Consider the following 12112-nt stretch of genomic DNA (forward strand, 5'->3'; position numbering starts at 1 on the left):
GTGGGGAAAAGGCAACCTTGGTAGATTGCAAGGCAGGAAAGCAAAAGTGACAATGTGGGAGCTCACATACTTATCAGGTTAGCAATGATTAAGTACTTTATACAGAGGAAAAAAAAGGTTGAACCATGCCAATGGATTTGTCTAAGCACGTACAGGACATGCTGTGCTTTTGTGCCACTTCACTTTGATGCTGCCTTGCTGAGGTATCTTCCTTTTCTCCTCTTTTGGCCTAAAATGGGTTGGTGAAAGCAGACCCTGCAAGATTATGAAAGAAAGGTAGTTATTTTCCAAGCAATATGGTCAGGAATGCTAGGGTTAAATCATCTCCATGTTCAGCCTGGAAATTTAAAACATCTGACTGTGTAGATCAGAAAAACACCTCTTGCCAAGGAGGAAGGAAGCTCATGGATCTAGGACAGGTGAATAAAATGTAAAGCAAATCACCTGTACGATCTCAGTTCAGACTCATCCCAGACCATGATGACCAGAATTTGTCACCATTTGGTGATTCACATTGACCATGAGATCCCATTATGTGTCAATGGTTTTAATGGGAAGAACATGGTTTAAGCAGTCAGGGATTTGACCTTCCCTTCTCACAGAGGGTTGATTGAGACTGAATTCCAAATGCCAGAAAACTTTTAGTATTATAATGTCACTTGCATGCACACAGTGATAAACAGAGAAAGCAGCATCCATTTCCACACGCTCCCACATGCATACCCGACACTTTTTACACTTCGTTAACTATAGAAGTGTAGTACCCTAGCTACTTTTGACTCATGTATTGTGAAAGTAGCTACCATTGAAAGGTGCAAATACTTTTAACAATTAGAGACAAAAAACTGGAAATTACTATATTGAGTTGTCTATACAATCAAGGACAAGGATGAAACAGTGGTTCAGTTTGATGTTGGTACACAACAGGCTAACACCATATCCTGTAGTTACCTTCTAAAGTTCTATGTGAGTATGTGGAAGAATATTTGGGAGACATTAATTGTCTTCTGCCCATCCCGTGGGATCTTGAGAGCACACAGTCTACATACATATCCCAGAAGTTCTGGGCTAAATCATTGAAGAGTTCATTGTGCTTGGGCTTAGGGGATTCCTTTAGGAACATCATGAAGTCCCAGAGAGCAATGACTGTATCTGCTACCTTGAGTTTCTTCATTTCCACCAGCCCATGGGATGACACCTCCCAGCACTGATGGTCAATCTGACCCAGGCTTGGAGGAGTTTCTTTTTGATAGTCTAGATTGGCATAAACCAAATTCAGTATCAATATACAGCCCAGCTGTAGATACCACCTTCTTTTCCATACAAATTCCATACTCCCAAGAAGATACCTGAAAGAAAGCATATAAAAATCACAGTGATCATGCCATTATTTGGTTCATTCTCACATAACTTTCAAAGATACCTCAAGAAGTGATTTATACTTTGTGGTTCTGCATAATACTTAATTCTTACAGAACAATAATTCTTATCAAACCATGGAATAAATACCAGTCAATGAACCCTCACACTGGAGCTAGGTTTGCACCTAGCAATTGTTAATGCTGTTTAGAATATGAAAACTTGATGTAGAAAGTTTGAAGTGATTGTAGCCTATGTCAGAACTGATCCTTGAGCTCAGGAGTTCTTCGTTTAAACTCCTGTGCTTAGACCATGAGTAAAGTCAGATTAATAGCAGATGCTGAAAGCATCCTAGTTGTATTCTATTTTAAATTATTGCAAACAAGTAATAGCATTATAAACAGCCAGTCTTTTATGGAATGGTCTAACTCAGAAAGGTGGTAATGAAGGAACAGTAAACCAGACCATTACACTGTATTGGGTGAGCTTATGTAGGGCTATGAACTTACTCAGTAGCTGTTAAAAGACCAGAAAAAGGCATATTAATTTCTGGCTTGTGTTAGAAAATCAAGCAAACTTTTGGCACAAGTATTTCTAGCCTATATGCAAAACACAGAAACTATTTGGAGAATTAGAGATGGAAAGGGTAATAACACAGGAGGCATAATCAGAACTTCAAATGCTACAGAATATGTAGTCAGTATTGTAGTTGGATTCCCTCTTGGAAAGCTGCAGTTCTCCTATGATGCATATTCCATATGCTCAAAGCAGGTTTAGACAAAACATCACTAAATAAAAAAGACAAGTCAAGTCTCTCAGATAGTGCCCCTTATTTTGGTGTCCTAAATCAATTCTCTGTCAAAAGTTGGTGCCATGCTCATTCCGTCAGTTTCCGATCCCTTTGCCCATTCAGAATGTAAAATACAATTACAAATTCAAGGCAAATTCAAGGCAATGTTTTGGGCAACTGTGCAAATTTTACTGGTAACTTGGCCAGAACTACAAGTGTGCTCTCTCTCTCAGAATATCTTTGGGCACTGGCAATACAAAAAGTTAGTCTCTGATGTCATCAAAATGTTAACACTCTGACATTCTCTCTGCAGCTCCTAGAGATGCAATTAAAGAAAGGACAATCCACAGGTAATACAAAATATATGTGAACTGCCCATAAGAAGGCAGAGCTGAGATGACACTATGGAGTTCACGGTCACACCAAGCTGGTGTGACTTTTGCTGTAGCCTCAGGGTTCTGGGATGATTTGTAGTTTGAATGTGCCATCACACTGCTGCAGCCATCTGAGGTCCCTAAACTCATGTATTCCTTTACCTCACCTTCAGGTCTCAAAGGAATGAGCCAGGCAGATATCCCAGCCTAACTCCTTTCTAAAACTTGACTTGCTACATTTCAGCAGGCAGAAGGATTCCCTGCCTCAGCATCCCAAGAGCTTATGAATATGCACTGAAGTTTCTCTTCCTTGGTTTGTTAGAAAACAGGCTCCAGCAAACAAGCAGGGATAGAAATGCTTTACCTCTCACTTCCACTTCATTAGGCACCAGCATTCAGAGGAAGGACACATGAGCATTTAGCTACAAATTAGAAAATCGGCAGCCAGGAAGACACCAAAATTTTGAGTTGTTTTGATTTCATGTTTTAATCCAGCTAAAAACTGAGATGCTAAGGGTCCATTTGAACACTGCGAACAGGAGCAGAGACCACAAGTAGCCTCACAGAGACTTGAAACTAACAACTCCGACCATTCAGTACATGACAGATGAGTTTCACAAAGACGATAACTGAAGAGCCAGAGCAGAAGTTATACTTACAGTGTTTCTGTGATGAGATGAAAAACAGTAGCCTTGAAACAACAGTAGTCAGCCACTTGGAGAAAAAGAAATTCCTGAGAGGGCTGCAAGTGCCCGGCAGCTGCTGGATGCTGCGAGGATGCCGGGATTACACCGCACAGGGACGGCTCTGCCACCGGCAAAGCGGCAGCGGCAGCAGCTGCAGCATGAAGTCAGGTCAGTGGGGACAGCGGGAGGTGCGCTGGCGCTGGCAGCCCAACCTCCTGCTGGTGCCGAGTGCCAGCCCAGCCCGGGCTGGGGTCTCACCTGCAGGGGCTGCCCTTGTATGGGGGTGGGGTGTTTGGGGTGGGGAGAGGCAGAGGGCTGGCAGAGGGAGGAAAATACAATGGATGGCAAATCTTTCTCCAAATCAGCAACATGAATGCTCTCCCCATTTTATAAACCCAGGTTTCCGTCTGCAATCTTGCCTGCCCATGAAAACACACACTCATCAAAGACAACATTTCAAAATAAGGGAAAGTGGACGCACAGCCCAGAATTTATAGGCACAACGTGCATCCACTATTCCAGTTCCCTTTTTGTTGAAACTCCCTGACTTGAGATTGATTTTACACTATTTTTTAAAATGTCCCACAACTTGATTGCCAAAGAGGATTTTGATGCCATTTCATTTGTCCTCAACCACATCCCCTCCAGAAGCCGGCACTGGTGCCAGCCGCTGCGCCCTGGTGTTCTCGTCCCACATCTCCCAGCCAGCAGCAGCCCAGCTGTGCCAGCGCCTACACACTCCTCTGTTGTTTTGCTTGTGGCCAGTTATTAATATTTTCTGTGATAAGGAACTAGGCTCATGCACATGTTTAGAAGAGCTCTCTTTCCTTTGAGGGAATGAAGCTTATGAAGGAAGAAGCTTTCTTAGTTTTCTAAGTATTTATTCAATACATATTCTTATCTTACACCAGTTATGATGTCTCATCAGGTTCCGAAGTGTAAGACCAAAAATAGACAGATTTTTTTTCCAGCTGCTGTTCATTTTCCATGGGTCTAAATGTTGCAGATTAGCCTAGCTAGGCCCAGTACACTATATAAAATAGCTTCTATATCCTGCTAGTAAAATAAGGTTTAAAATACCGCTTGAATTAAGGGGTGTCAGGGAGCCCAGAGCATTAAAATCTGTAAAAGGCCTTGACTTCCCATAATGGAAGATGCTCTGTTAGTCCACAGTGTTCCTAAGGGCAGATTCCTGTCCATAAATTTGAAATTCTGTTTCCCCCTGAGTCCTGGCACCCCTCCCTGGATGGCTTGGGCAACTCCATATACAGCACACTGGATTTCTGGAGCCTGTTCTATGTACTTATTGTGCCTAATTCAGGACAGGTTGCCCAAAACTGAATTCCACAAGGGTGAGGATTATCACAGCTATTTTGTCTTGCATAATTAAAGCTTAGATTTCTTTACACAGTCTTCTCTTACAAATTTCTCAACATGTATACTAAAGCACCTCTTAGATCATCAAGGAAAATGGATTGGATCATATTCTGAAATGCAAATGATTTTTTAGAGAACCCTTCACAAATTGCATACATGCTTTTTAAACTCTCCAAGGAGATGGCTGCTTTCAAGGAAGATCATCAGTCTTCCACTTTCAAAGGCACTGGAGTTTATTCAAAGTTTGTCAAACTAAACCCATCAGCAGCCAACATCATTAAACTCAAAGCATTTTTGCAAATACACTAATATTTTGTGTTTCTTTCTACCCGGCTGTGGTTCGATGTCAGATTATAACTCTGAATGTAGCTGTCCCTCTTTATGTCACAAATTCCTGCAGCTGGGGATATGCAACAAAATTGGTTATGAAAAATGGCAATGCTCTCGATCACGCCTCAGAAGTGTTCCAGGATTCCTGTGCCCACTTCTGCACTAAAGGACTGGGTCTTGAAACACTGAAGTCCCCCACTTCACTGGTGTCTCAGTGCAGTTCATCACCTGAGAACCACTGCATAAGGGACGTTCCAGCCCTTTTCCTATTGCATATGATGGAAGAAAATCATTTTACTCCCTCCTCAGCCACTGAGGGCTGGAAATGGCTCTTGCCAAAAGAAGGCGGCTGGGAGTTCTTGTGACCCAATGCTACATACTCTGGAGTGGGTTTCTTGAGCTACTACACTTCATCTGTCTAGACACCTGCTTACAAAGAATAACTTGCAGACCTGGGGCTTTTACCAGTGCGACTGCCTCATCTATTCCAAGAACAAAGTCTGTCCTTCATGGTGTGAGGATCTATGAATGTAAAGTGTTTTGAAGACCTATGGCATAAGGAGTGTTAAATGGGGTTACTCTACAGAACCAAATTTGAAAGCCAAAGGAAAACACTTGCATGGAAAGCTCCAGAAGACAAGTTTCTTTTTCATACACAGTCATTCTAGCCCAAAGTGGGGGCAAATACTTCGTCTGCAAGTAGCATTCAGGCAGCTTAAAAACAAGTGCTCTGAATGTCATTGATCTGGTGACTGCCTCACAGAAATTATCTCTTTGTATAGACTGTTCGAAGGGTCACAGCAAATGTCAGGTGTCTGAGGCACTGGCAGGACTTGGGCTCCCTCACAGCTTCACTCCTCTTTAAACACATGAAATTTGGAAGGCTGCTGTTCAAACTACAGTGAAAAAGCTGCATCTGGCACACAATAGAAAATCACTTCAATTCTGCAACATGGGGTCCTTGTACAAATCAAACCCCCCTGAACCTACACACAAACCCAACAGCTCTCCTCAAGGCTGCATGTGTAGTTTGACGTCAGTGACTCTCCCGCATGAGATGTTGCCTGAAGGAACCTGGTCTGCGCTACACGGGAGAGGGCTGAGGTAACTGAGGTGCAGCTGCAGCTTTCTTGAATTCAAGTGTCATCCAGCAGCTCAAGACTGTAATTTAAACTTTATTTTCAATGCAGTACATTATCACTGTGCCCAGAACCATGACGTCTGAGCACTTAAGCATGTAAGCACTGTTATGGGTTCCAGTTCCAGGGAATCTACTCTCTCTAAAGGAAGGCATGGCTGATAAGAACATAGGACAAATATGTAGTAAAACCGGGTCTATTCGGGTTTCACAACATACTTTGGTGGAATACAACATGACAGGAACAGCCTGTCCTTTCAAGTGGAAATGTAATAATTCCTGTCATGAAAACAATAGACACATTAATTAAAGGCAAATAAAAACCTGCTCTGAAATGACAGTATTCAGAGGAACTAGCTATCTTCTGGAAGCCTTTCCAGCTCAGTAAAGTAAACACTGTTTAAAAACACAAAACAAAACAAAAGCCACGTTTGAACCTACACAGCTATAGAGAAGAAAATATCTGGAAGACTTGAACACAGTTAGCTTATCTCTGAACTCTCTGTATCATTGAAAGAAGCTAAAGCTGTATTACATGTAATTACTGCCTGAAATTCTAAACCAGCATTCATAACCCAGGATATGAAAGCGTTAAGAAGGGTGTATAGGGAACATACCTTCAAGAAAGCTCCTTCACATCATTAATCAAAATAGCTTTCAGAAAGTTTTCAAGTTAAGAAAAGCTTTTCCTCTTTTTGTTTGCTTTATACACTATTAAATTTATCAGTGTAATCAATCTCACAATGCAACAGCTAAAATTTCAAAGGCATTTAAAGGTATGTAGAGAATTTGGCAGCTGCACAGCTATTTGGACACCACATCAATTCCTTCTCGTCATCCGATTCCTGCTTAAAACACCCAGATGTAGTGGCACCAGACACTGGTGCAAACATGGTGATTTCCTCCTGTTCCAGCAGCCACTAACAGCAGCCCTGAATCCCTTTCCTTCTTCATGTAGATTTGTTTTTGTCATGCTCCTCTTGCTTTTCCTAATCTAGTTAATAAAGTCACCATTTTTAATCTTAAAATTAGGTATTCCCAGAACACAGCTATAGAAATCACAATGCTAAGCAACATATTTTTTTTAAGGAAAATGCTTTCAAATAAAAATTTCTCCTTTTAAAGTGCCACCTCATCAACAATGTTTTCTGTGAAAATTCTTTGATTTTATCTAAAAATTCACCTCCTCAAGTGAAAATGGTTGTGATTGCTGACTTTCATGTTTCATTTTCCTATATGGTATTGTGCATCTTCGTCAGTCAGACACTGAGGGATCATCACCTGTGGGAGAATAAGATCTGGAATAAGGATGAACCCACGAATTTAAACTGTCAGAGATCAAAATTATTGGCAGTTAACAATCCTGCAGGATGTTACATGAAGTTTCTGGGATGGAAGCACCATGAAGAAAGACACTGATCATGTTTATGAGGTAAGTATTGTTATTGCAATTTCTATTTCAGAACAGGTAAGGTCAAGGAAAGTCGATCTGTGACCATCTTCACAAAATGTTAATGTACCTGAAAGCTACACAAGAGCTTGGGTTGTAGGTGAAAACCCTTAAAATCAGACAACCTCTCCATGTACTTGGGAAAGCAGATTTGTTTTCAGCTGGTGACTAAATATAAATGGGATTTGGAGAAAAAATTGGGTGGTGTTTTCCATTCTGCAGAGGTTCAGGAAGAATTCCAAAGATGCAGCATACGCCACATGTAAACCCCCAGACTCCAGCACAGCCATTCCACACCGTAAGTTTTATGAGATGGGATCAAAGACGAAAGTGGCAATTTCTGTGATTTTGAGGTTTTTCATTCATAACTAAACTTGGGAAAAATAAAATGTCTCCCTCAAAATTCTTCCAACATTGTTAGGTTTTTTTATAGCATGAGTTTTGAACTGTTGTACTTCAGCTTATTAGTTTATTCTTTCTATTAATGCAGTTGAGGTACCTCCATCTAGTGGCACGTTATTGTACTGAAGAGGATATCATTGGCATTGCTTAAATCTCCTTTTTTTTCTTTTTTTTTTTTTTTTTTTAGTTAAACTGTAAAGGTAATACATATTTTTTTTTTATAAAATCTGGACCTTGGATATGTTGGTGTAGTTATTTCTTTCAACTACCTTTGTGCCAGCTTCCCACCATTGCAATAAACTGCTGGGTGCATGTTCCAAAAGGCAAAGCAAGAAAATTGACTTGCATTTTTTAATTATTTCAACTCTACTTTAAAATAAAGCTATGTTCCTAAAAGATTTCAGTTTAATTTTTAAATATTTCCACCAAAGTTACTTCTTCTCTAGACTGAGAAAAACAGCACATAAAGTACCAATTTCAAAAAAACTGCTGCTGAAAGCTTTAAAATTGTTGTGGAAAGAGACTTTACAGCTTCTTCTTGTTAGAGCTGATGACAGCACAATACCTAGTGATTTATAACATGAAAGAAAAGAAACAGAGTGGTAAAACCATGATTTGATGTAGCAGTACCCTTGTGATTTTCAAGCCATCATATACAAGTATTTGAAGTACACAATAACAACAGAAAGAGCAGGAACTGGAGCATCATTTAGCATGAAACTCAGAACATGCATTGACTAATATAAATCAGTTTGGAGTGTTTTAAAATGCTGTCAGCCTTTTGTATGACTGAATTACAGATATCTCTGTGACCACACATCTGCACACTCTTACGTAAAGAGGATTCACTGAAGATAAAGAATTGAGTCACTCTCTGCATCACTAATTAGCAGCCTCTGAAGTAAAGAAATAACAGAGCGATGTTCTAGGATCAGGTTTGACAGGGAAGTGCTCATAGACTTGTTACTTAAATTTGCGTACAGCACACTTGCTAGTGATTAAACAGCCAACACAAATGAAAAGACGATAGAATCAGTGCTGTCCTGGCAAAACAGAGCAGCCCTTCAGGTGACCAGATACATTTTTGAAGCAAAGTATTTAGAAAAGAAACCATCTAAATAGCCTCAAACTTCAGAGTTTTAAATGATTCAATTTCAGTAATTTTTAGCACCATGTATATGTGATCATGTACTTACTGGTATAAAAGGTTCCAGAAAATGCACAATGGCACATTTCAAATGAAATGTTACTTAATTCCCTGCTGGTATGAGCTTGTTGGCATGAGCTTGCTCAGTGCTGAAATAAATCTAGTGATAATCAACTTACAACATACACAGAGGACCAGTTTTTCTTTTTTCTCTTTTTTGAGGCTGAGCTGCAGATTGATTACATGAGTTGGATTAATTAGTAGCTCTGCTGGCATCTCTGGACCAGTGTGCGCATTAACCTGGTGTTGGATGTGACCTGCTGCTGTGTGTTGTGGAAGTTGAGCACGTTGAACTTAAGGCTCTGCTGAGTCGACCAGCTACAGACCCCGCTGCTCTCAGCAGCCGTAATGATCCAACAGCATGAAATTCAAACCAAACGCATCACAAAACAAAGCACAAAGCCATAGGGTAGCTGGATACACGTGTTTGTATCCAAGCAGAGCTCAGGGCCTATGACTTGAGCCTTGAAGAACTTTGCTGATAACCTTCTTGCCACCTGCAACTTCCCCATGCTTTCTTCGTCTCAGTTAAAGGTTCCTCTGCTTACCTCCTTCTTTCTACTCCTTCTGTTCTTTCTATTCTGGACAAAATGTTCTGCTGTGTGTAACGTGAATTAGCACGGTAACGCTGAACAGAAAGGTCCTCCTGAATGATAGGGCCTAGGTCCCTGTTGCTACAGAAAGCTCTATTGTACCATCACCTCATAAATTTATCAAGTGCCTTATTAAAAACAGGTATATTTTTGTTCCCACTAATTCCATGGAAAAGCTGTTTCAGAATTTGATTGCTGTAATAACTAGAAACATTCTTCTAATTTCCTGATATATTTATTAATGAATAGTACATATCTGTTTGTTCTTGTGTCAACACTGCCCTGCAAATTAAATAGTTTTCATCCTTTATGCTTGCTTCTCTGATATATTTATAGACGGTACTTGTATCTCCTCTCTGGTTTTGTTTTATTGAAGTAAACAAGCTGAGCCATCCTAAAATCTGTTTGTACAAAAGGCCCTCAGGCTCTCTGGTGATGTGCCTAACCTCCCCCTACCCCTCTTTCTGTTCAACCTTAGCTCAGCTATAGCACAATTAATCAGAAGATTTCTCAGTATCACAAATGAGATTTCACTAGGGCCTCAAATAATGCCACTAATGCCTCCTTACTGTAAATGAAAGTACATTTCCTGAGACATTCTCTGTACTTATGATGGTTCCTAAGTATATATTACCAGATTTCATCAGTATGCTCTGATTTGATCACGGCTACTACAAAAAACATCAAATATGACCATCCTAAAACCAACCCCTTAAGCCTGACATCTTCCTTTTCAACCTTACTTGTGGTTACCTCATTTCACAATTTCTCTTCTAACCCCCCATGTTCTCATTACTTTCAAAGTGATACCATATCAAATGTCTTATCAATAGGCTATTAGTATGGCAAATTTGAGTTTTTCCAAAGCTTTGAATGCAACTGAGACCAGGCTTTGAGATCTGCGGTTGGCCAGGTAATTTTTCTTCTTTTCAAAGATAAGGAATCGCAGTCCGGGTACAACCCACCCACCTTCAAAGACTTAACAGAGAGAGATGGGGATCCACAGGGAGCCATTCATGATGGGGCTTGACCCCCTCAGTTAAACACCTCATGTACAAGGCCAGACTCACATCTGCTGTTTTCCAGTCATCTTATAACATTCTTAACAGATCTGTTCAAATCACTTGCTGGTAGATTTCACATATCACCGTTTTCAGAACTGCAGATGTAGTCCTCATGATGTGAAAGCATGACATGGAGTTTTGCATTTGTTACTGTTGTAATAATTCCTGTTCTGCCATTCACATGACGCATCTTGCCTTTCTCCACGTGGTGAAACTCCTTTGGCACTGAGGAAAGGCATACTTTGAACTTGGGCTCACTAGATGACAGTCACATCTTCTCCCATTCTCCCACTTGTATCACTGAAAAGTCTGCTCTAAAAATTCCATAACAGTACGATATAAGCATGACCAGTTGGTAGGAATGAAAAGTATTTTTAGCTGGAACAGAATACGTAGCTGATAGGTAAAAATAACATAGAACAGCAGAAAAAAGCAGGTCAGTACTTCTAAACAGAGTGAAAAGCTTTTGAATTTATTTTTTCTGTACATGTAGGTGGAAAGAAAATGTTCTTAACTGGACTCAAGCCTTCTAAAAATACCACTAAAAACTCACATGGAATATGATGCTTCCAGATAAAAAAACATTTTGTACTATAGTATCTTGTAAAATTGTATTCAATTGAAGTATGTTATTATTTTATTCATTCATCAAGACCATCAAAAGCCATCAGGAACAATCATTCTGAGTAACAGTCATGCTGCTTCTGTACCTTCTTCTGAGCAACCCAGTTGCATAATAAACAGTTTGTTTTTATAACTCGAAGAGAGAAGTGTGGGTCAGCTGAAAAGCATAGGACTAGGAATTTGGATTTTTCATTCTTCCCAGATTAATTTTAAAAATATTTTTTCCCCATTTTATGTCTAAAATTTTAGCAATTGAAGGTCTTCTACTCTAATTAACCAATGACTATGTGGAACTATATTTAAGTAGCTTTTTTAAATGTAGGTTTCAGCCTAACTTTTATATTTACAAAATAAACCCAATTATACCAAACATAGACCAAAAAACAATATGCAGAAGAATCTAAGTATGTAACTACTATCTTGCACCTGTTTTGTAAATCTAGTTTCCAAATATGGTGCCCTAGGTCATTACGCAACTGAGAAATGAAACAAACAACTAACAAAACCAAATTTACATCATTAAAATGACACTGGACAACACTCACATGTTGTGATACATCCTGGATACTGCTTGAATGTTCTGTTGGGCCACTTAGCACATATATGGCATATGTTTTCTAGATTATCATGTAACAAATAAAAAAGTCCATTGCTGAACTTATTTTTAGTATTAAATTACTGGAAATGGGAATGATTCTCCTCAGGTAGCTAACAACCC

At 39.8% G+C, this 12112-nt stretch overlaps 1 protein-coding gene across 1 annotated transcript; it reads right to left on the reverse strand.

Annotated features, from left to right (window-relative positions):
* Window positions 1-6: 6 nt before the first annotated feature.
* Window positions 7-3392, reverse strand: FAM237B (family with sequence similarity 237 member B). Its single transcript, XM_065051025.1, has 3 exons — window positions 3183-3392; window positions 952-1349; window positions 7-255 (listed from the first exon to the last, which is right to left on the reverse strand). The coding sequence occupies exons 2-3, from the start codon at window positions 1331-1333 to the stop codon at window positions 230-232; spliced, it is 408 nt and encodes a 135-aa protein (XP_064907097.1). The 5' UTR covers window positions 1334-1349; window positions 3183-3392; the 3' UTR covers window positions 7-229.
* Between the last annotated feature and the right edge of the window lie 8720 nt (window positions 3393-12112).

This window comes from Columba livia, chromosome 2 (assembly GCF_036013475.1).
Source record: "Columba livia isolate bColLiv1 breed racing homer chromosome 2, bColLiv1.pat.W.v2, whole genome shotgun sequence".
Classification (NCBI taxonomy): Eukaryota; Metazoa; Chordata; class Aves; order Columbiformes; family Columbidae; genus Columba; species Columba livia.

Excerpts from the sequence above, each read along its gene's own strand:
- FAM237B (XM_065051025.1), bottom strand. The coding sequence starts at position 1,333 with ATGGAATTTGTATGGAAAAGAAGGTGGTATCTACAGCTGGGCTGTATA. Across the intron at positions 256-951 it reads CTCACATAGAACTTTAGAAG|GGTCTGCTTTCACCAACCCA; the intron begins GTAACTACAGGA and ends ATAATCTTGCAG.